The sequence below is a fragment of the Xenopus laevis genome, chromosome 3L (assembly GCF_017654675.1).
Source record: "Xenopus laevis strain J_2021 chromosome 3L, Xenopus_laevis_v10.1, whole genome shotgun sequence".
In the NCBI taxonomy this organism is placed as follows: Eukaryota; Metazoa; Chordata; class Amphibia; order Anura; family Pipidae; genus Xenopus; species Xenopus laevis.
The window spans coordinates 92215480-92239392 of NC_054375.1; the positions used below are offsets into that span (position 1 = coordinate 92215480).

At 35.6% G+C, this 23913-nt stretch overlaps 1 protein-coding gene across 9 annotated transcripts in view; it reads left to right on the plus strand.

The window, feature by feature from the left end:
• LOC108711240 (collagen alpha-1(VII) chain) overlaps positions 1-23913 on the plus strand; it is a 181287-nt gene that overhangs the window by 44132 nt on the left and 113242 nt on the right. For all 9 annotated transcript variants that reach the window (XM_018252788.2, XM_018252787.2, XM_018252789.2 and 6 more), the window contains exons 21-44: positions 633-815; positions 1509-1648; positions 3588-3711; positions 4590-4733; positions 5190-5377; positions 7917-8006; positions 9247-9264; positions 9866-9892; positions 11686-11757; positions 12165-12245; positions 12580-12606; positions 13843-13887; positions 15219-15287; positions 16053-16148; positions 16472-16498; positions 17693-17746; positions 18203-18274; positions 18804-18863; positions 19150-19185; positions 20607-20651; positions 21359-21394; positions 21992-22036; positions 22309-22344; positions 23579-23614. In XM_018252788.2, the coding sequence (XP_018108277.1) occupies positions 633-815; positions 1509-1648; positions 3588-3711; positions 4590-4733; positions 5190-5377; positions 7917-8006; positions 9247-9264; positions 9866-9892; positions 11686-11757; positions 12165-12245; positions 12580-12606; positions 13843-13887; positions 15219-15287; positions 16053-16148; positions 16472-16498; positions 17693-17746; positions 18203-18274; positions 18804-18863; positions 19150-19185; positions 20607-20651; positions 21359-21394; positions 21992-22036; positions 22309-22344; positions 23579-23614 (1751 nt within the window). The remainder of the gene's footprint in view (positions 1-632; positions 816-1508; positions 1649-3587; positions 3712-4589; positions 4734-5189; positions 5378-7916; positions 8007-9246; positions 9265-9865; positions 9893-11685; positions 11758-12164; positions 12246-12579; positions 12607-13842; positions 13888-15218; positions 15288-16052; positions 16149-16471; positions 16499-17692; positions 17747-18202; positions 18275-18803; positions 18864-19149; positions 19186-20606; positions 20652-21358; positions 21395-21991; positions 22037-22308; positions 22345-23578; positions 23615-23913) is intronic.

Sequence of the window (23913 nt, forward strand, 5' to 3'; positions counted from 1 at the left end):
TAAAGAAAAACAGATTTTCTTCATTTTTATAACAAGAATTATGTTGGGGTACAGAAAAAAGAGACGGGTATAATGGATAAGTGTACAGGATTTGAATATATCATAGCAATATAATAAATTACACACTGGATTCTAGTATTAACTAATAGTGATGGGTGAATTAATTTGCGGTAAATTTCTTTGTTTTGCCGCCATCTAAAAAAATTCCCGAAAAATTTTGCGTAAGAATAGCCACGCACATAAAATTGACGCACATTAAAATTTTTCGGATACCCCTTGACTTTGATGCGCAAATTTGTTGCGTTTTGGAAATTGTTCAGCGACACGAAACAGCACAGATTCGTCCATCACTATTAACTAAATGTCAACATGTGTAAACACATTGATTTGCAGTTTTCTATTGTAGCACAGAGATGGAATTGATACATTTATTTGCTTATGTTCATATCATGTAATAGAGCATGAGCTGAGTATGTATTATACCTTTGTATATGCAGTAACCAAGATTTGAAAATACTGGAGGTGCAACTCATGAAGGGGTCATCTGAATGTAGTGCTTATATTGAACAAGGTCTCCGGTTTTTAAAGTGTTTCCACTAATATATGTACATATGATTGTGTCTTGCTACCAGTTGGACCAAAAAAAAGCCAGATCTACCCATCGCCCACCCTTCAAACACCTGTTCTTATAACAACACCTCAAAAGACCATAACAACACGAGTTATCACCCGTTCTCCAAGTGTCACCACAAGTGAATCTGCAAAATCCACAAGCACTGTCTCACATGGTTCTTCCACAACTACTTCTGAACCCAGTAAGTCAACATCTATCTACTGTATCAGCCTGCCACTGTTCTTGCATATTTGTGTGTATATCTGGTATGTTAAAACAACATTTGGTGGCACATATGGAAAATGTCCTCTTGTTTTATTTTTATCTTGTCATTATTTAATGACCTACACAATGCAATGCTCAAGTGTGCCCCCTTATTTTTTTGCATAATTTATTAAGTCACCCACAGAGCTGCCTTTTTTATGCATTTATAATCCACCTTTTTATGCATTAAGGCTGAGAGCAGCAGAGCCAACACTCTATGAGCCCTAGCCCTTAAGTAAATGCACAGATAACCTTATTGTATCAAAACAGACCTCAAGGATGGTGGCACACGTGGCTATTTGGGGAGATTAGTCACCCAGCAACAAATCTCCTCTTCTACAGGCGATTAATCTCCCTGAAATGCTTTTACTTCATTTTTCCTCACGAGGAAACTTCCGCCGACTTCGGAGTACCCTCCCTTTGGGGATTCAAATTCTAGCCGGCGGGAAAGCATTTTGGGGAGATTAGTCGCACGAAGAAGAGGAGATTTGGCATAGGGCGACTAATCTCTCAGAATAGCCACACGTGCCACGACCCTTAGCCACTGGTTAACTGCTTTAAGACAAATAAGTTATATCCCCTTTTAAAGAGGCACCCTGATTGCTTAATCATATGTGTTCTATCCCTCTAGTTTGTGCAAAACTCAAAGCTGACATAGTATTTCTTGTGGATGAGTCTTCCAGCATTGGCCCAGCCAACTTTAATAAGGTTAAGGATTTCCTCTACAGAATTGTTTCTTACTTTCCCAAAATTGGACCTCAAGGAACACAGGTAAAATATTAGATATCATGCATGCTTTAACTGCTGAGTGCATTATGCTTTGGTGAATAATAACAATAAAGTAATGCATCTTGTAAACTAACAATAAGATAATAATCCCAATTCATATGTTTATGTAGTTTCTATAATATAACTGAAACAGATGTAAAATAAATAAACAATGCAAAGCAGAAAGCACTGATACTTCCGTTTTGTGATAATACCTCACATTATTATAACACACATTGCAAGAAAATATGTGATATTAATGCATGTCATCTCATAACTAAGGTTATTGGATCTTTTTCATTCAAGTCCCCCTTTGAGCTTGAACATTTTTCAGGGCCCCATCCAATTATAGTCATAAAAAGATAAAAAAAAAATCTCTGATTGATCATGTGTCTTGGGAGCAATGTTGATTCTTTACTAATCTTATCCTATCTGGGCATTGGGATGCCCCCTTCCAGCCAATACATTGGCCATTATTAATATTATCACAAATTTTAAGAAAATATGTGATATTACTGCACAAGTAATGCATCTCATTTGAGAGTAGCCCCTACGGCTATGGTTTTTGGCCTTTTTATGCAAGCTAACCTTTGAGTTTTGATTCTTTCCAAATCTTATCTTAATCTTATCCTATCTGGCCCATCAGGATGCCCAATCCCTTCTAGTCACTTCTTTGCGCCACCCTATGGGATCTGGAAACCAACTCCTCAAGGAAATATTGTATAGGGCTCCCTACCCTCAGGGAAGATTATGTGCTTTGCAAACACATATATTAATATTGTTTATCACCAGGCTCTCTATACATCTGAGTACTGCTGAGTGGTGATTAAATGCAATAGAATCCCCATGTAGCGTTTTTCAATGACCAGAAAAAAAATAGTGTAAAATCCAGGAAAATGTAAAATCAGGGAAATGCATTAAGCATTATATATTGTTGGGGCCGCAAAAAACAGTGTAAAATGGGGGAAGACAAAATCTGGGTATGTAAAATTGAGGTTTCACTGTAGCAATACAGGAAAAAAAGTTTGCATCTCCCACCAGGGTCAGACTGGGGGGCCTGAGGCCCAATGGGGTTTCTGTCTCTGGGCCCCCCTCCCGGCCCCTTTCCCCCCACTTTTTTTTCATGACCTGAAGTTCATGTTTAAAGGGAGGGGGTCTGTGCCGGCGGGGCCCCCAAGACTCGGGCCCCCCGGGTTTTTTCCCGGTGTCCAATCGGCTAAGTCCGACCATGCCTCCCACTGTGTTCTAGATAGAGCAGAAATGCACAAAACTATGAACTATAGCTCAATATTCATTAAAGATTCACTAGCCAAAACCACTTCAACTTAAAAACAAGAGGGGGTCCCATCGGACTAGGAGTATGGCTTAGATTATTCTCTCTGATTTAAAAAATTAGTAGTTCATGTAAGAAAAACATCTGTTCATGGGCAGCATAGATGGGCAAAAACACAACTCTTTCCCTACTTTAATAAGAAAAAGTATACAGGATGCCAGTAAAACACTAATCACCCAAGTGTCGTCTTTGCCCTCAAATATTTTGCTAACACTAGGGCACTTACGGTCATAACTAGAAAGAAAAGTTATACTTGATCTCACCAAATTTAAAACTCATTATGATATTGTGCCTATTAAAATAATAGTTTATTTTATGTTATATAATAGTTATTTTGTTAGTTAATATAGCATTTTTTTAAATGTGGAAATAATAATAAAATGTGAGCTATTACCAGAGAGCAGTATCAGTGCTTTCTGCTTTGCAAAATATAAGTAGATGCTTCTTGCAGTTGGTTAGCATGAATTTTTCTTGTTTCTCTGATGACATTTTAGGCTAAACCTAATTATGGCCAACTACAAATAGAAGCAGTTTCTTTCCTATTGTAACTATTTTTTCAGCAAAGGCAATTTTTCACTTCTCCACTGAGGTTTATCTTCTCTTTATCAGATTGCAATTGTTCAGTACAGTGAAGAACCCAGAACAGAATTCCACTTGAATGAGTATAAGGAGAGAAATTCTGTTCTGAAAGCAATTAGAGCTCTGCAGTATTATGGAGGCAACACCAAGACAGGTAAAGTAAAGCTAAGCTTTTATAAATGTATATTGCACACATCAGATTCCACTGACACAAATACGTGGTGTTAGTTATTTATAATAATTAGACTTTATATTTGTTTCCTGATGTGATCTATGCAATAAGGATATGCTATTATACTCAATGGACATGTAGCATTATTTTCAAAGCTTTCTTCTGTTTCTGTACAGATTAAGCACCTCTGATTGATAATCTAAAGAAATTAAATACTGTATGGTTTAATTAAAGAGCATTGTGGGTTCTACATATAAACACTGAACAAATGATACATCTTCAAAAATGTAGCACTATTGTAGTAATATTTTAAATAATTATAGACTTCAAATAAAGGGTCTGATTCAAATCAATGATAAAACTCTATTTTATGGTTTATGACATGACAATTTATTGGCAAGATTAAATTTAAAGAGAAATTTTTTCTCCAAATTCACTTCCAGTTTTTTCCCCATAGAGTTTTCATGTGATAAACAATGAGATACATTTTTCTTATTGGATTGCATCTGACTGTATTGGACATTCTGGAACTGAATTAGGAGATAAGCTTTTCTCCTAAAAATGAATCTGGGACAAAATATGTGAATTATTTGTAGTCAATATGCTTTAAATTTAAAGTACAAAAATGTCTGCATTAAATTACAAATATAATAACTGGGATGTCAGCATGTTAATGAAAACAATTTATGTACTGTATATGTTATAAGGGGTATTATGTTATTTATATAAATATACAGAAAACATAAAGTAATGAAAAAAGCAAATAGAAACCAACTATTATTTAAGTAATAAACATTGCAGGTTAAAACCCTGTTTGTATCCTGCTAAGTATAACTGTATAAGTATATCTTCTGCCTTAGGTCGTGGTATTGGGCATGTGCTGAAGGAAATGTTTCAGGTTGCTAAAGGGATGCGACCATCTGCACCTCATACACTTGTGCTTATTACTGATGGAAGGTCTCAGGATAATGTGATACAGCCAGCCAAAATAGCTCATGTATTAGGTAATGTTTTTGTTTACTTTCACATCATTCTCTCTTGTCCAGCAATTAAAAAATATGCCACCTTTGGTTAGCAAACTGGATGAGTATTGACTTTGCACTGACTTATATGGATTCTTAGCCTTTAAAAGTTCTATGAATACATTTATCTTATCTGAATACATTTTTGTTACACCATAGAGAGCTTTTCAGTATATATTTCATCTCTTTATATGATGAAATGCAGTGTTACTTTCTACAAATCTATTACTTACTTCGCTATTTGCATTTTATAATAAAAGAATACTATGGAAAGGAATAGTATCCATGTAGGATAGTTTATCCTCATAAATCTTGGATCTGGAGCAATAGGTGAAGTGGAAAATTGCTCTAAGTAAGTGATAAAGAAAAATTTTCAGGTGTTTTATGGTATTAATAGGACCTACCACATAACCATAAATCGGTGTCATAATTTTGCAGGAATTCGTATGATTGCAGTCGGTGTTGCTGGGGCAGATATGGATGAGCTGAAAGGGATGATGATGAACCGTAATTTAGAAAACATCTTCTTTGCCAGTACATTTGATGATTTTCCTCTAATTGTACAAGAAATCATAGACTCTATTTGCTCTGAAAAAGAACATACAATTAAGGAAGAACCCGCAAAGGTGAGCACATTATCAACTGGTAAAGTAGTTTCCATCATGAGAAATATTTCCACACATGTAATAAATATGGTTTCACCAATCGTCCAAGCAGTTCATTGTTGTCACCAAGTCCTATGTTTTACTTTAGTGCAGTTTTTTACTTCTGAATTGCAAATTATTATAATACATATTCCGAAAAAAGTAAAGTAAACCATTGCTTATTGTTAATTGCTGTTTTTGTGACAGAAGAAGGGTCGTAGTGCACTTGACTGACTGTGAATTCAAGGCACAGCACAGAATAAATGAAAATCAGTTCCTTAATGTGGCAGTATATCCCTTTTCAACATGAATCAAGACAATAGGGTTTTTGCTATTTACAAAACAGGGAAATTGAATCTATCTCATGTTTGGACCTTGGGAGATAGATGATTAGATTATTAGTACACAGATAATCCCCCTGAATAATAGCCAGCAAAGTTGGTTCTTTAAGTGTTATTATTTTATTTATATAATGCCATCATTCTCTGCTGTACTTTCAGAGTAAAGGGATAAGGATTCAAAAACAAAAGGTTTAAATATACAGACAAACAGTTCACCAGAACTAAATAACAGTTATTGTACAATTGGGTATTGTTAGGAGACAATACTCATGAGAGTATACGATCTAATGTTAGAGACAAATGAAAAGGTAGTTTTATGTTTGACTTTCAACTGAAAAGGAGCAGATTATATTTATCATACTTTCTGTATAAATCCCCCTAAAATGAGTACAGTTTAAGGCATATTCACTTTAAGTAAAGTGCTGAACTTTGAAGCAGACATAAAAAGATGCTAACACATATTTCTATAAAGAATTGTAATCTTAAAAGGATTAATAATGTTTATACTCTGATCAAAACATTAATTGAAAGTATTTGTATGTTAATTGAAAGTATTTGTTCTGCTTCTATGCTATAAAGTCTTGCACATTCCAGGTTTTAAAGTAAAGTGTCAATATCATATTAAAAGCAGCAATGACGCTTTTTGTAACTTTTTAAATTAAATCATTTGCCTTTCCGTAGCCTCCAACTACTGTTCTGGACCCCACAACTCTTCTCTCGTGACATTGGGCTTGGGGATGTACAAAGACCTTTCCAGTATAAATAGAGTTTCAAGCTTAGCAGGTCTTTGCACAAAGGTATACAGAGTAGTATATATCTGTGCAATTCAAGAGGTTTCTGAAACTGCGATAAATACAATTTTAGGGTGTATATGTGCAACTATTTTCAATTTTGAGCATTGCATGATTAAATCTTGCCATTTTCCCCCATACTTTGGTTTAACATCTATAAAGTGCTCTGAAGTAATAAATGTTGTTTTTGTATAATTTGGTACTGCATAACAGCTTACTGAGCATACAGAAGTCTGCATATTTGAGTAAGTAGGGTAGGGTAGCTGACACTGGTAATGTTGGCAGAAGCATAGTCCACACCCATAGTGAACTGAAATATATGGCTTCACAGATAATGGTGTTAATTGAATTATCCTACTTTAAACAAGTAATATGTCAATAAGGTCACTGCAAAGGGCAAGGACTTCTCCAAAAAGTGTAATTGCAGGAAAAGTTGCTGTACCGTGTTAGCCAGTAAAAATGTTATAGGGCAAAAAGTGTATAACACAGTTGACCTGTCTAAGACCTCTTTACACTAATGACTCTACCAGAAAACTCTGCTTCTTTCCTCTCCTACCCTATGTTAGTATCCAAACACCAATTTCTGCTGGTCTGAAGTTGGGACAAAGTAACAACCAGTTTAGTAAATTCCAAATAAAAACTGGGTAAATAGATAGGTTGTGCAAAATATTTCTAATATAGTTAGTTAGCCAAAAATGTATTCTATATACAGTAGGCTGGAGTGACTGGATGTCTAACAGAACACAACATCCTGCTGTTTAGCTCTCTAACGCTGAGTTAGTCAGTGACTTAAAGAGGGGGCACATGGGACATAACTTTTCAGTGAGTTTGCAATTGATCCACAGTATGCAGCTCCGATTCAAAAGCAAACTGTTATGACCCATGTGGCCCCTCCTCAAGTCACTGATTGGTTACTGCCTGTTAACCAGTGGAAACCAAGAGAGCTGCAAAGCAGAAAGTAGTTTTCTGGCTATTATGTTACACATCCAGTCACTCCAGCCACTCCATTTAACTATATTGAAAACATATTTTATTTTGCACAGCCTAAATATTTCCACGTTTTTCTTTTTATACGGAACAATTCCTTTAAACAAAGTAACCTGGAAACTGAATTATATTGAGCCCCTCAGTGTGAAAGAGAGGTTTATAGTTGCAAATCTCTTGTTCATCAAACTTGACAGATCTGATATTACAACTCACCATACAAATAGTATGTATATTGCATGCCTATTATACAGTATAATATAACAATTATTTAGGAAGTAAAGAATATTGAAGAATGGTGGGCAGCACTAGGGACTACCTAGTTATATTCCACTTTGTCTGTGAACAGGTAATTTCACTATATGTAGTACACTTGTATTCTAATAAATAAATGTGTTTCTGCAGTTAACAACAGATAGAGAAGATGAGCCAGAAAAACCAGAACCTCCTCCTGGGAATCGAGAGGGACCCTGTGGGAATACGATTTGCCCGAAAGTACTGTTCTATTATATTAACAAAATATTTTTTTTCTTACCACTGTTGGATTCCTACACAGACAATGGAACTGATTTACTTAAATCAGTGGTAAATTTAAAAAATGCCATTGTCAGTACCAATCAGTCTGTGTTCTTATTTTCTAATCTATGATAGTCTTAAAAATGCATTTTCTGTTTGGTTGCTACTGTCAACTGCCTATAAGCAATTGCCTACAAGGACTTCAGAAATTGAAGATCCTTGTATGTTTTCACATTGGCGATTTACTTTAGTGCCGGTGGGAAAACATTTTTGGGAGATTTGTTGCCCGCGGTAGTGCAGATGTAACCGTGGGTAACATCTCTCCTTCGTCTACAATCCTTATGGGCACAAAAGATACATTTGAGCACAAATAACTGCAAGAAATCAGAGGGAACATTTATTGGTACACAGTAATGTGCAAGCTGTCTGCAGATGTGAATTTCTACAGCCAAAAAATAAACAGTTTAGCAAATTACCACTGCTTAAAACTTAAAAGATAGAAAGTGTTATATCTGTGATTGCATTTCTATACGCACAACCCCTCGCTGTTTTTAAAGTGGACCCGTCACCCAGACATAAAAATCTGTATAATAAAAGTCCTTCTTAAATTAAATATGAAATCCAATTTCTTTTTTTTATTAAAGCATTCATAGCTGTTGTAAACTCATTTAAAAATATCAGCTGTCAATCAAGTATTGCCTACCCCTCCTCTATGCCTAGGCATAGAGGCGGGGCAATCAATTACTTTCACTTTCCATTCAGCACTTCCTAGATGTCACTGCTCTCCCTACATTCCCCCAGTTCTCTTAACCATTTAATTGTGTAGCCAGGGCATGGGGATGGACATTGGGTCCCTGTCCCCTGGTGCACAAACAAGATTCTGAGATGATACAAGGCTTGTCTTAATAACAGTGTCCACAAAATGGCTCCTTCCTGGTTGCTATAATTATGAGTTCCCAGACTGATGGAAACAAGATTTAAATAATTTATACAGTGTAATTAAAGTTCATTTTGCTTGACTAACATTATAAAATAGGATTTGGATAGTTTTGTTTGGGTGACGGGTCCCCTTTAATATGTTGTATTTTTCATACTTTTTTAAAAAAAGTAATTCAAATCTAGGAATTTGAGTATAAATAATTTGTAAATTTGTTGGATAAATGCCTAGCATTTATTACATGCAGAAATATGTAAGTTAAATATCTTCTCTTTGTTGCAGGGACACAAAGGACAAAAGGTAAAGTCGGTTGTTTCATTTATATCAATATCATTGCAGTTGAGAGAGAGAACACAAATCAGCATAATCCATTATTTCATAATTATTTTTGTTGAAACCCCTAATATATAAACTGTTATTATTCTTTCCTTATGTGCAATCTTTTCATACATTCATTAGCAGCACAGTAAACTGACAGGAAATGAAGAGGCTCTGTTTATGTAGTCAGTCAGGTCTAATGTGTTCATCCCAATATTTCCAGTTTAAAAATTGGGACATTTTTGTAGTTGTCTATGACCCAACCAGTCACCTCCCCAACTGCCCAAACCACTTTGCAGTAAACCCTGCCTTTTTTATCCCTGAATCACAGTTGTCCTGTTAAACCAACATAAAAAAGTACCTTGTACTTGATCCTAACAAAGCTGTATGAAGTTTAGTAGACTTAAGACATGGAGATCTACATTATGGAAAACCCCATTTCCCGAGCATTCTATATAACAGGTCCCATGCCTGTATATATTATACTTTCATTTGCTCTGTGGTGGCACTACAGCATGGTGACAATATCAATTAACCACAAAACCAACTAAACACAGTTTATGTTCTTTTTTTGTATATATAGGGAGAAAAGGGTCCACCAGGAGAATCGGTAAATGTCCTTTAAGTTTTCCTTTTAATTACTTGTATACTGATTGAAATTTCATGATTTTGTATGGTATTGCCTCTCAGCGAACCTATAGGGGGAATATAAATAAAAGTCGCATGCATTATTTAAAGTGGTGTCTTTTTGAATGTTTAGCGCTGCAAAATCAGTTGCTGGCGAATATTCCATTGTGCATTTCCTATAAGCAAAGGTTTAGCATTAACATCTACTCTGGAGTTTTGTTAAATATTTTGTCTCTAAAAAGAGTTTGCACTTGCAAAATTGAATTACATATGCTGCAAATATTCGCAAAAGCCATTTGTTTGCAAAGTTTTTTGATGAAGTTGTTGAAGTCTTTAATCAAAAAGGACCCAAACATGGTCGCTAACGTTTGCAAGCATCTTTGCACAGGGGTTTTGTGCTAGAGAAACATAGTAGATTGCCCCATGTGTTCTCATGTACAGCCACTGGCATAACTATAGCGGAAGCAGACCCCGGAGGGGGGGGTGCTCACAGTAGTCCCTATGTGTGCCAGGGCCGCCGAATATTTTTTTGGCGGGGGGGCCTGGAGCGCTGTTGTTATGTCCCTGTGTACAGCATATTGTGATGAAAATATACACAAATAAAGGGGAAGGGACAGGGCGACCAACGGCAGTGGGCCTGGGGGCGTCCACTATGTAAATCCAGCCGAGTATTAGAGATGTCAGTCATCCACGTTTGTTAGCAGATTTTTGTATCCTACTGCTGAAATGGTTTAATACGCATATAAGGGATGCACCGAATCCACTATTTTGGATTTGGCCGACCCCCCGAATCCTTCTCGAAAGATTCGGCCAAATACGGAACCATATGCAAATTAGGGGTGGGAAAGGGAAAAAATGTTACGTCCTTGTTTTGTGACAAAAATTCACATGATTTCCCTCCCCACCACTAATTTGCATATGCAAATTAGGATTTGGGTTCGGCCGGGCAGAAGGATTCGGCCGAATCCTGCTGAAAAAGGCCGAATCCCGAACATATACTGATATGGTTTGTGTTGCCGTTGTGTGATAAGCAGGGGAGTAACTACAGAGGAAGCAGACCCTGCGGCTGCAGTGGGGCCCAGGAGGTATAGGGGCCCCGTGAGGCCCTAATTCATATATGGTTTCAATAAATACTGGTATAACCAGTAAATCTCTAGACATTTTGGAGGTCTGAAAAATAATTTGCTGTGGGGCCCTATGATATCAAGTTATGCCACTGGTTATAAGTACAAAATCACTCATTAAGCATTAAGGTTTTTGTTAAGCCTGTGCACAGAGGCCCAAGGCAATTGCTTTAGTAAAAGTGATTTAATGGACAAAATATTATCACTCACTTTTTGTTGCAGATTCATACCTCCCACAGTTTCACTCTTTGCAAAATATAGCAGAAAGTGTGCCACAACATGCACTTCTTATATATTATGTCTCTATTAAGATACATTTTATATTAGCCTTTTACATTGTCTTTGCTATGCAATCACTGGTTTTATCTGAACTGGGCCATTGTCATCTTTTACATACATAGGCCATAAAGATTATTTTCAACTGTATTCCATTTTCTTGTTATCTGGAGAAGGACTGAACATATGCTAATATTGCATCCTGTCTTTATTTCTTTGTTAGCCTCTACATCTGTCACTACTAAGTTATGTACTGATACAGTAGTAAATTAAACCCTGTTCCTTAAATGCAAAAGAAATAAATTATCTTAATATTGCACCTACTTATTTACATATTTAATCACATGTTTATGCAGTGCTGTTGTTTGTTTGGCAGGTTTTCACAGGTTTACAGACTGGTGGCTTTGACCCTTTTGATTTGAATTCAAAAGGAGAAAAAGGAGAGCGAGTAAGTAAAATTGCAGAAGATACCAGTCACAGAAAATACACAAAGGAGAGAATAACATTTAAAAAACATAATCACTCTACAGTTCAGTACTTTGCTTTATTCTATCAAGCACTTAATTACTTTACTCCCACTCCCCCTGTTATATTTTAGACTGAGGCAGAAGCATAGCATTTGGATAATTTACTGTATGGACAAGTATTTTCTACCTTTTTATCACTGGCTTCTTATATTGCTTTTCCAATATACAGCTTTAAACTATGTTTCATGTTTATGTTGTGAATTGGTTGTGCATGGTCCACACTTGGTTTTCTACTTTATTTCAATGTAGTTATGAGTTACTACAGTATTTATTGTTCTGCTTGTTGAATTCAATTCAACTCAACTCAGAATTTTTATTTAATTCTTAGGGTCTTCCTGGACAAGATGGTGTTCCTGGCCTTCCAGGACGCCCTGGTCGAACTGGACCCCCAGGACCACCTGGCCTGCTGGTAATACATTTGATAACAAACATTAAGTAGCTCTCATCACAACAAAGTGAAAAATGCATGCACATTTTTCTTTGTGCACTAGTCAAATTTAATGCACAAATATGTTTTTGCTACAACACCAATGGGTGGATAATCTATACCATCTGTGCTTCTTATTTTTATCTAATATCAAACCATATTTCTGTGCCATAAGAAATGGTGTTAATCTTTTCCATGTTGCTGATTAATTATATCCTGGGCAGATGTTTTTGCAGAGGTTTATGCAAAGGTTATAAGTAGGAACAACTTATTGATATTTAGCTTAATCTTTGAACAACCTTTTTTTTTTACATAGGGACAAAAAGGATTTCAAGGTGATATTGTAAGTATGACATCTAGAATATATATTTTCAATGTATAATTTGTGGGATTTAATATGTTTCATTTGATGCAGGGGTGATAAACATTAGGGGGCCGATTCACTAAATTCGAGTGAAGGATTCGAAGTAAAAAAACTTCGAATTTTTGTGCTCCTCGACTATCGAATTGGCGTAAATTCGCCTGAGTAGAATGATTCGAATAGATCGAGCGCAAAAACGCTGCGACTATTCGCCATTCGATAGTCGAAGTACTGGATCGAGCGCAAAAACGCTGCGACTATTCGCCCATTCGATAGTCGAAGTACTGTCTCTTTTAAAAATACTTCGACTGCCTACTTCGCCACCTAAAACCTACCGAATTGCTTTAAAAGCCTATGGGAAAGTCCCATAGGCTTGTTTTCCAAGTTTTTGATCGAATAAAAAGGCATTCGATCGAATGAAAATCCTTCGAGCGAATATTCGATCGAGCGCCTATTCGCCTGGCGAATATTCGCCAATTCGACTATTCGCCAGCGCGTAAATTCGCCCGAATTGTCTATTCGATTCTATTCCCCAGTCGAATTTCGAGGGATTTAACCCCTCGAAATTCGACCCTTGATGAATTTGCCCCTAAAAAAAAATCATGGTATTTTTTTTACTAGTCTATTTAGGGACAAGTGGTGGATCAGTGAACCTTTGTCTAGAAGCATCAAGCTGTTGTTTTCTATGGAAATATTAAGCCAACATCATTTTTTTATAACCACATTTTTTGCAGCCTATAGCTGTCCACAAATAAACATTGTGGTACTTATACAATGACACAGTCCCAATTATCACAGAATGGAGTGAACCTTCATGCTTATTAGCAGAGTGAAACCAGTATAAACAGCCGTTCACTTTCATATGTCCTCGTTTTGTAATGCACTGTATTATTTACAGTGTGATACTGTATGTGGAGGCTAGATTAGTGAATTTATCTTACATTCATAAAAAAGAAGGAATTACTGAGGCATTCTTTTTTTTATTTCTGCCCCACTTAACATATGTTGGACTTTTCTGTACTGGCAAGTTGACTTTATCAATTAAATATTACATTTATATAATAAAAGGTAATGTAAGATATCTGGTACATGGGACTATATGGAAAAACCAGTACATAAAAAATAAATAGCTTGTATTTTCAAAGTAATTGGGCCAATAATTTAGTCTTATGGAATTCTCATATATCATCTTAAGCAATACATTTCTCCCCCTGTCAGGGCCCCCAAGGATATCCAGGGCCACCAGGTCCTAAAGGAGACAGGGTATGTATATAATTTTCTGACATTGTAAATTTTATGGCCTGTGACAGGGCTGCCCCTTTCAATTATTGATCTCAAGACAGTATTTTCATTTGAATATATATCATTATATAAAAGAGCATATACTGAGGTTGGTTCATATATATACTATTATACTATTGATAATTATAGATTTTTTGTGTGTATGTTTTAAAATGGCAGACAAAAAGGCATGTTTCATAATATACAGGAGTATGGATAACAAAAAAGATGAACATTATGACTGATTTTGATCCATGGTTCATTGATTAATATTTCACCCAGTAAGACTGGGAACATTTATTACTTAATCTTTACATATTGGGCTAAGTTCAATTTTAAAGTGTCTAGATTTGCTTCTGTTTGCAAGGGAACAATCTTAACTGTTTTTTTAGCAACCAGGGAGTTTTTTGTAACAACAGTATAGTAGAAAACAGTTAGTATAAAAAGGGCCTTTTTGTTTCACATTGGGGTCACAGTTAATAGGCAAGAACCTAAAAATACTCATCATAGTCCATAGCCTTGCCAGACTAAAACATTATAATACTACTTACAATTAAAATGAGAGATATTTGCATATGTATACTTTTTTACATTGCCTGTTCACATAGGCTGTAAATAGTAGTACACTGTATCAACTGCTCTCTGCATGGGAAACAAGCAGTCTACTCTTATCCCACCAGATTGAAGGTACTGTAAGTGTTACAAATGAAGCTGGACACAAAACAAAAGTGATGCTCATTGCTGAAAAGAACAATAATTTAAGTTTAAGAACAATATTATAGATGGCTTTACGCCTAGACCCTTACTCTATATTACATTGGTCATAAAATGAAAAAAAAAAATAATTAAAACACTGTTTATTAAATAAATATGAAAACAATAGTTACAAGACATTCACCATTATCATATTTAATTAATGATAACTCTATCACAATACATTATAATACAGTACTAAAAAGGACAAAACAGTGAGCTCTTTTAAGTCTTTAATTATGTCATTGTACCATAACTCTACAGCAGAGGTTTTTATACATTCTTAATTCAAGCCATTGTTCTGTTCAACGTTTTCGTTAGCCCTCCCCAGCCCTCTGCAGATCAGAACAAGGTTACAGATAAAATATGGTCCTAACAGTCAACTTGTTATAGTTTCAGTATTATCATGTCAAAAGCATTAATTTCCAAATTTCAAACATATTTCTCTTTATGCTGTGCCTCCATCAATTTCTTTGGACTCAGGCCCTCTACAGCATCTACAGTGTCTGTTGCTGTTCGCTTTTGTTATAGGCTAACTTTTCTTCTTCATTTATACTCAGGGAGAACCAGGCTATATACTAGGAGGAGTTGATGGAATGGCTGGCCTAAGTGCAATACCTGGGTCTCCTGTAAGTAATTTAAAAACTATTTATTAACTGCAGTCTCTTTGCACCAGTGGAGTGTATGTATTAAAACATTTCACAGAAAAAGTTATTTTTGCTCCAAAAGAATACGCCACCTTTAAAAATGTTTTAAAGTGTGCTATCCAGAATTAAAATTCATAATGCAATAACTACCTAACGAACTATATTACAGAGTGAAATGCAAATTCTTATTTGTGCTAATTGTCTTTCCATTTGTAAATATTATTATTACATGCCCCTCATAGAATTTCCATTCTAGTAAATCTTAAATCAGGATATTTTTTTATATAAAAATTAATAGTCACTGATGTCAACTGAAACCTTCCACAGGTAAAGATGTTTTTTTTTATATTTACCATATAGGCACTGCCTAGGGCAGCTGGCGCAGAAACTTTAGGGGCAGTCCTTGGGTGCCTGTATGGTAAATAAAACTTTATCGCAAAAAAAAGTCTCCTCTTGTCAGGTATTTTCCTATGAAATCTGGCGGCAGAGGTGGGGAGTACCTTATGTGGTGAGCAGACAAAAGTGACATCACACTCAGGCGCATTTCATGATGACGTTACTTCTGCTTTCTTCATTGCGCATGTATCAATGGGCAGCATTGAACCAAAATACAGCCCTGGGTAAACAAAGACGAATAGAAGGAATAGAGGAAAAGGATAAGCATTTTTCATATTGTGTTTAACTAGAAGTTGTTCACAGATCAATTCCTTTCCATAACTTGAGCATGTGTTATCTTTCACTTTGTAGGGACCCAAAGGACAGCCTGGAGTTCCTGGGCTACCGGGGCCACCAGGACTTCCAGGATTCCCTGGACCTCAGGGACCTCAGGGAACTTCCATAAAGGTGAAATTGAAATTGTAATGGGTCAAACCACTAACTTTAGACTAGGAATTATGCAATCCTTAATTGTTGTTTACATTCTTCTCTACTGGCAATCTTATAATTAAAATATAACAGAGAAACAGAAGAAAGATCATTCATATGCTCAGATATAGGTTTTTTTAGGTTTTCCAATTCTCAGTTCTTTATGTTAATTTACAGTCTGTGCAATAATCATGGTGTGATTGTCAGCTCTCACCAAAATATTTTCCACTTTTTATAAGAATTATATCGCTTTTGCACTGTGAACCTGTTATTGTACCTTTTCTTACATCTTTTGTTTTCAGGGGGAACCTGGTGAAGCAGGCAGCCAGGTGAGCAGGATGATTTAATGACATGAGAAATATTCCCAAATTGCAGTGGGTTAATGGGAATTATGGGAGTTTTTATTCTGGGTGAAATTACTGCTTTACCTCTTCACACTAATCTTATTTCTTAATCTATTTTTCTTGTTCTTTTACTGTTTACCTGTGTATTCTGTGTTCAGCTACAGTATTAATTCTCATTTAAATGCTGTGTTTTAGAAGCTGTTTTTTTTTTTTCCATTTCTGGATATAATATGTTTTTAGCAACTTTCACTCCCATGACTCCTTAATAGTCTTTCCTTCATTCAGTTGGGTATTCAATTCATGATAACTTTGTTATCAGATGAATATGAATGTCACACTAGTGTTTGTATGATTATGTTTAAAGGGATACTGTCATGGGGAAAAAAAATGTTTTCAAAATTAATCAGTTAATAGTGCTGCTCCAGCAGAATTCTGCACTGAAATCCATTTCTCAAAAGAGCAAACATATTTTTTAATATACAATTTTGAAATCTGACATGGGGCTAGACATATTGTCAATTTCCCAGCTGCCCCAAGTCATGTGACTTGTGCTCTGATAAACTTCAATCACTCTTTACTGCTGTACTGCAAGTTCGAGTGATATCAACCCCCTCTCTTTTTCCCCCCAGCAGCCAAAGAAAAGAACAATGGGAAGGTAACCAGATAGCAGCTCCCTAACACAAGATAACAGCTGCCTGGTAGATCTAAGAACAAAACTCAATAGTAAAAACCCATGTTCCACTGAGACACATTCAGTTACATTGAGAAGGAAAAACAGCAGCCTGCCAGAAAGCATTTCTCTCCTAAAGTGCAGACACAAGTTACATGACCAGGGGCAGCTGGGAAATTGACAAAATGTCTAGCCCCATGTCAGATGTCAAAATTGAATATAAAAAAATCTGTTTGCTCTTTTGAGAAATGGATTTCAGTGCAGAATTCTGCTGGAGTAGCACTATTAACTGATTTGAAAAAAAACATGTTTTCCGATGACAGGGTCCCTTTAAGTTTCAGTAACTTCTACCCTTTACTGAATAAAGAATCATTCTGTTATGACAATTATTCATGTAAATATAATTATAAATCTTTTCATGTGAAATGTATATCCTTTTTTTTTCTTTATCTTGATGAGTTATTGACTTTGCCACTACCTGTTTTGTAAAATGTATTTTTAACATTTAGGGTCCTCGTGGAAAAATTGGACCAAAGGGAGATAAAGGAGACCACGGAGATGCAGTAAGTTGTCCAATATTAAAATGTATCTGTGCATTATTTATATTGACAGAACATTTTTAGTATTCCTATGCTTCATTAATTCATACTGAATTGTATTAACAATACCATGTTATTAAAATTATCACCTACATTACCACCTTAAAATAAATGGTATTGTTGAATATACCTTGTACCTGCTTATGAATTCTTTAAACTGAGATGCAAATGTTTACAGGGCTAGCGCAGTAGGCACAAAGTTTGCTCTAGGTCTAGTAAGTCCTAGCAACTAATCAGCACACAGCATTTACTGGTCACATTTTAGGTTGTTTGTTAAGAGTTACTATATTACTATATGTTTTGTATTGTTTTACCCAAACCAATATAAAAATAAATTTGCCTCTGTGATTTGTAGTTGCCATGAGAACAACAAATGGTGACATGTGATAAGAAAACAGTAATACATGATTTTGATTATAGGGCAGAGCTGGTTTACCTGGCCCCATCGGCCTTGATGGCCCTCCAGGACTTCCAGGAATTAAAGGATACAAGGTAACATATATTGAGCTTATTGTAAGTTTGTTTTTATAAGATTATAGACCTCTTCAAATTTAAGAGAAATAAAACATTCTAAACTTATTTTTCTTGTATTTGTCTGTGTCTACTTGCTTCCTTTAATTAGTCGAATTATTTTTCTGGTAGGTGTCAGTGCACACAAAGGCTAAGTTTTTAGGCACAGAGTTTAGACAACCCCAGGTGCTCCAGGTCGCCCAGGTCAGGGGAGGCAGTAGTTTCACTGGTTAAAAGATCAAGAGAAGCAGCAAGTGTTGTAATTTAAAGTCCAGACCATTGGTCATTTATAGACCCATCAGGAATCCTTTTAATCAAGGCAGATTTGCAAATCTTAATTCCAAGCAAACAAGATTAACACATCAAATATAACTGTTACAGGGCATCCTTAGCTCATATTTTCTTAGATCTCAGTTTAACCTGCAGCAACAGATTTTAGATAAAAATGTATATATTCATTGGTCTTCTTACAAATTGTTTTATCTGCAGTAATATAAATTTTCTGTTTCAGGGGGAGGCTGGTATTGGAATCCCAGGAATACCTGGTTTAAAGGGTATAGCAGGTGAAAAGGTGGGTGAACATATACTTCAGAGATTATTTGTATAATAGGAATATGTTTTATATATATATATATATATAGTAGTCAGTCTATTATTGCATTGGTTTTAGTAAGAATATTAAGTATAAGCACACAGCATTAGTGGGTTGAATGTGTAAACCACATCAGCAGGTATGCTTTACAAGATACAACTTAAAGCAAAGGATACTGTGCAAGGATTTCTGTGTCATATACAAAAGCGGAATTATCAATTGGTAGATTTCCATACAGTTTCAATCCTTTTTTTTTTTCTTTAAGGGTGCCATGGGACTTGCCGGCCCTCAAGGACAGAAGGTATGGTATCTGGCATAACTAGCAAACTGAGAGACCTATTTATCAAAATTCATATTTGTGTAATTTTTATACTGTTATGGGGCTTGTTATCCAGAATGCTTGGGACCTGTGGTTTTCCGAATAATGGATACATAGTAACATAGTAAGTTACTTTTAAATATTGGAATGACATCATCTTTTCTCCAATCCATGTGCACCATACCAGATGAAAACGAATCTGAGAAAATCAGAAATAGGGGCTGGTCTAAAACTGAACTAAGCTCTCTTAGAACCCGGGGGTGTATGCCATCTGGCCCTGGTGCCTTGTTTACATTCATTTTCATTAAAGCTTTATGAAGCATATCCTGAGTCACTGACTTGATTGAGCTGAGCCAACAGTGCAGCTATGAAGTGAGCCTGGGGACTCGGACTCCTCTGTTGTATACACTGAAGAAATTGTATAGCACATTTGCCTTTTTGTATCTGTTACAACCATACTGTTTCCATTATTTAAAGGAGCAACACTCTCAACCCGCATCTTTTTACTATTCATTTGTTTAAAAAAACTTTTTGGGGTTAGTCTTAGCTTCAGCCACAATACACTCCTCATTTCCTATCTTTGCCTTCAGGATTGCTGTTTAACAACATTTATTATAGTGTTTATATTCATTAAATGCAGCTTCTGAATAAATTGAGAACCGTAATGATTCAATATCATTTTAAATGACAACCATTTCTGTTCTGTGTTTTTAGCTGAAAACATAATACCCCAATCAATGTTCTGCAGTGCAGCCATCAAGGCACTAAAATTAGCTTTTCTGAGATTCAGGGTTTTTATTGCCCAAGTGTATATTTGTTTTTTGCACCAGACATTACATGTTATCACATTATAGTCACTATTACCCAGGGGATCTTTCCGTAATTTGGATCTTCATACCATACGTCTATTAGAAAATCATGTAAACATTAAATAAACACAATAGACTGGGTTTCAAGTACAAGGTACTGTTGTATTATTACAAAGAAAAGGGAAAACATTTTAAAACGTTACTCAAATTCATGATTTGTAGCACAAACAATTTGAACTGCCATAAGAAACATAAATAAATGTGTCTGTCATTTTATATGTAGTGCACTGTTGGTTGTGACTCTTGAAGTCTCATCAGAAGGCATTGGGTAGAGAAGAGCTTTCTTCTGCTACATTGTTTCAAGAGTCAGTAACAGCAGTGCAGAAAGGGACAAACAAATACAGCCTACAATTGCAAATACATTTACAAATAAACTTAAAACTGTTGCAAAGTTACACAGAATTACACATTCTTTCATTACTGAAAAAATTGGGGTTGATTTCCACTTTAATACCTAAATTACATTACTTACTTATACATTGCTTTCTTTTTCATATTAAAACAAACTAATATTTGTGTTTTATATTTATTTAGGGTGTTCAAGGAATACAAGGTGTAGAAGGTGTTGCAGGTTTAAGGGTAAGAAGGTCTTGAATTTCTGACTCTTCAGGGCTTTATCATGGACAGGCTGTCCATTGGACATATTTCTTTTATCTACTATTATCCTGCCACAGATCTTGCAATTCACCAGGTGAACAGTTTTATGCCAATTCCTTCTGATTCTCAAACATACCTAATTTGGCTATATTTATATAGAAATATAAATGCAATAATTCCACGCACAAAGTGATTCCATATTTCATGGCTCAGGAGTTCCCTGCTTTATTAAGTTTTTAGAAGACAATCATGCCTTAATTAAAATGTGATTTGTCACGCCCTCCAAAACATAGTTGATGGTAATAAGGCTGAAGGGATCTAGGAACATTTTCTATAACAATATTATTTCTTATAGCATAAAATGTACCAGTAACTGGGCTGACACCTCAATTTTTTCTCTTCTTGTTGCTTGTACATACTAAAGTGTACCAGATATATTGTACACTAGTAAAATCTAAATTTTCAACCAATATCAGAGCAGTATTTCTGGCACATGGGGTGATTTATTATAGCTCAGTTTCGTTCCTGTTCTCTAACAACAGTCCGTAAAGTGATCAAATTGTTTGGAATTATTCAGAATTGCCTAGGCTGATATCAGTAATATGCCATGTCTGTTTTCGATTTTGCAAAAAGTGTAATGGGTTCATGAATGTAAGAGCTCTCTTATCTTGCTTTCTTGCTTTTTCTAGGGTAAAAAAGGTCAAGATGGTGAAAAGGGAGAAAAGGTGGGAGTTACAATAAAAAATTTAAAGTTGGAGAAAGCATAGTTTACATTTGTTATTCTGTGTTGGATGAACTAACATGAAACGAAAGCAAATAAATGTAGAAAAACTGGAAATGTGCAGCCTTTTTTGATATTTACTTGATAATTCATGTGTGAAAAGTGTGAAAAGTTAGAGCACTAAGGGGTACAAAAATAACACCCTTATTGTTGAGTTACAGAGTACCTGTATTCAGTGTTGTGCTGCACTTCTGTGTAAGGCACAGAGCACAGGGCTGGGGGCACAATGGGGTCTGTATAGTACAGGGACGGGTTTCTTGTATCCAGTGCCACTACCTAGCTTGTTTATATGTATGACACCCTTATAATTACAGCACTGCTGAATGTAAGTGACACTGTATTTATGATAAACGTGTAGATTTTTGTACTCGCTTATGGGTACTAAGTGTAAGGCAGAGTGCACAAATCACAGTATGTTTATGTTTAAAAAAAACAAGCCATAGTCTCAGCTCACACTGTAGATTTTACTGCCATTACTTTATTATTTAACTAAGTCAGTTGGTTCTCATGTGTTAACTGTAGTTTTATTTTTAAACTGCAGGGAGAACGTGGTGAGCTGGGAATGATTGGTCCTCCTGGAATAGCTGTAAGTAGATTAGCTTTATATTAATATATCATCCAAGGAACAGTTGTCTGAATATGGCACCATGTATAAGCTTTACCTATGCTTGCAATAAGTTATCCAGAGCACAAAATTATGTTGATTAATAAATCCCCAGACTCTCTACAGTCTCCTTTTATTACTGTTTGCCCTAGGCTGCTATAATGTCATTTACATACAAGAACAGTACAGTTCAGTTACTTTGGCTTAGTTTCTCACTTGTCATGTTTTATTAACTGACACTACTATTTCAACAGGGTTTCCCTGGACCAATGGGGCAAAAAGGGGACCAGGTAAGATTTATATTGCATCAAGTGAATAAAATGTGGAAATGGAGTGCAAATCAACACCATTGCCCACTCTTAAAAATTCTCCTCACTGAATCTTCTGCCTCAAGACCCTCTTTAGGATACTCCTCCAGCTACATGGAGGCAATTCACAACTCAAATGAGTATATGATGCAATGAGTTATTTAGTGCCAATGTATTTGTTTTAAAAACAGATTTTCATTAATACTCATAAAACCATATACATCTTGTGCAACATGGGACCTGCCCCCAAAGTCTCTACCACTTTTTAAACCTAGATCTGGCCCAACCTCCAGTTTTATAACAAATAGTGAGAGCAGTGGGCACAGATGGGAGGTAGTTGGTGTGAGTAAGGCCTGCCTTTAAAGGAGAACTTAACCATAAAAATGAATGGCTAAAATGCCATATTTATATACTGCACTTATTGCACCAGCCTAAAGTTTCAGCTTCACAATAGCAGAAATGATACAGGACTTCAAACTTATCACCATCTTGGAAAGTGTCTGCAAGACTCACATGTTCAGTGGCTCTGAGCAGCTGTTGAGAAGCTAAGCTTAGGGGTTGTTGCAAATTATCAAGCAGAAAATGAGTTTTGTCTATAATATAAGATGATGCTACAAGGCTGATTATTCAATTCTGATGCTAGTTGCACTGGTTTCTGTGCTGCCATTTAGTAAGTATCTGTATTAATTACTAATCAGCCTTATATTATGACATTTATATTGTATTGTGTTATATGTGTACTCTATATTGTGAGTGGGTCCCTAAGCTCAGTAAGTCCAGCACAGAGCATGAGCATGTGTAAATATGATCAGGATATCAATGTCTTGTTCCATGAGACAAGAACTAACTTATTTTTTATCATTCAGACATTGTAGCAAGTTACATTATTTTCAGGTTACAAATTCACTGCAAAGATTATAACATCTCAAAACAGTTTTTTTTCTATAATCAAAAGAAATGTAACTCTTAGCAACTTTCTAATATTTAAGTGATTTTTAATTTATTTGTAAATGCAATTGGTATTAAATGCAATATATCTCTGCTTGTTTATATTCTCTGCACTAATATTCTGACTCCTGAAACAATGTAGCAGAAATTAATTGACAGACCTGAAAATCAGAATACATTGTTCAAAAGTCAGTACGTGGGTGTAACTGGTGTAAAAATTAGTTTGTCTCGTTACCATTAAGATAAACATTCTCACTTTCATTTATAGGGGTTACAAGGTTTTCCTGGTGCTCCTGCTATGGGGGTAAGTATTAGAAATGTTCTGATATCGTTCTCACTTCATTAATAAATCATTTAGTCATGCTAACCTGTTGAGTATATTCAGCATACAAAGGTCTGGATTTGCTGGATATGTGTACTCTTGGTATCATTTCTCCATTAGCAATAACTGACAAATTTCCTATGGCCATGGCCTTTATCCTTTATCCTTCCGATTTGAAATATATAACTGCCATGCAGATAAATATTACCCTTGTTCTACCTCTCTTTCATCTAAATCTCTGTACAGCTTCCTTTGTCTTTTAGAATACAAATTGGAAATCC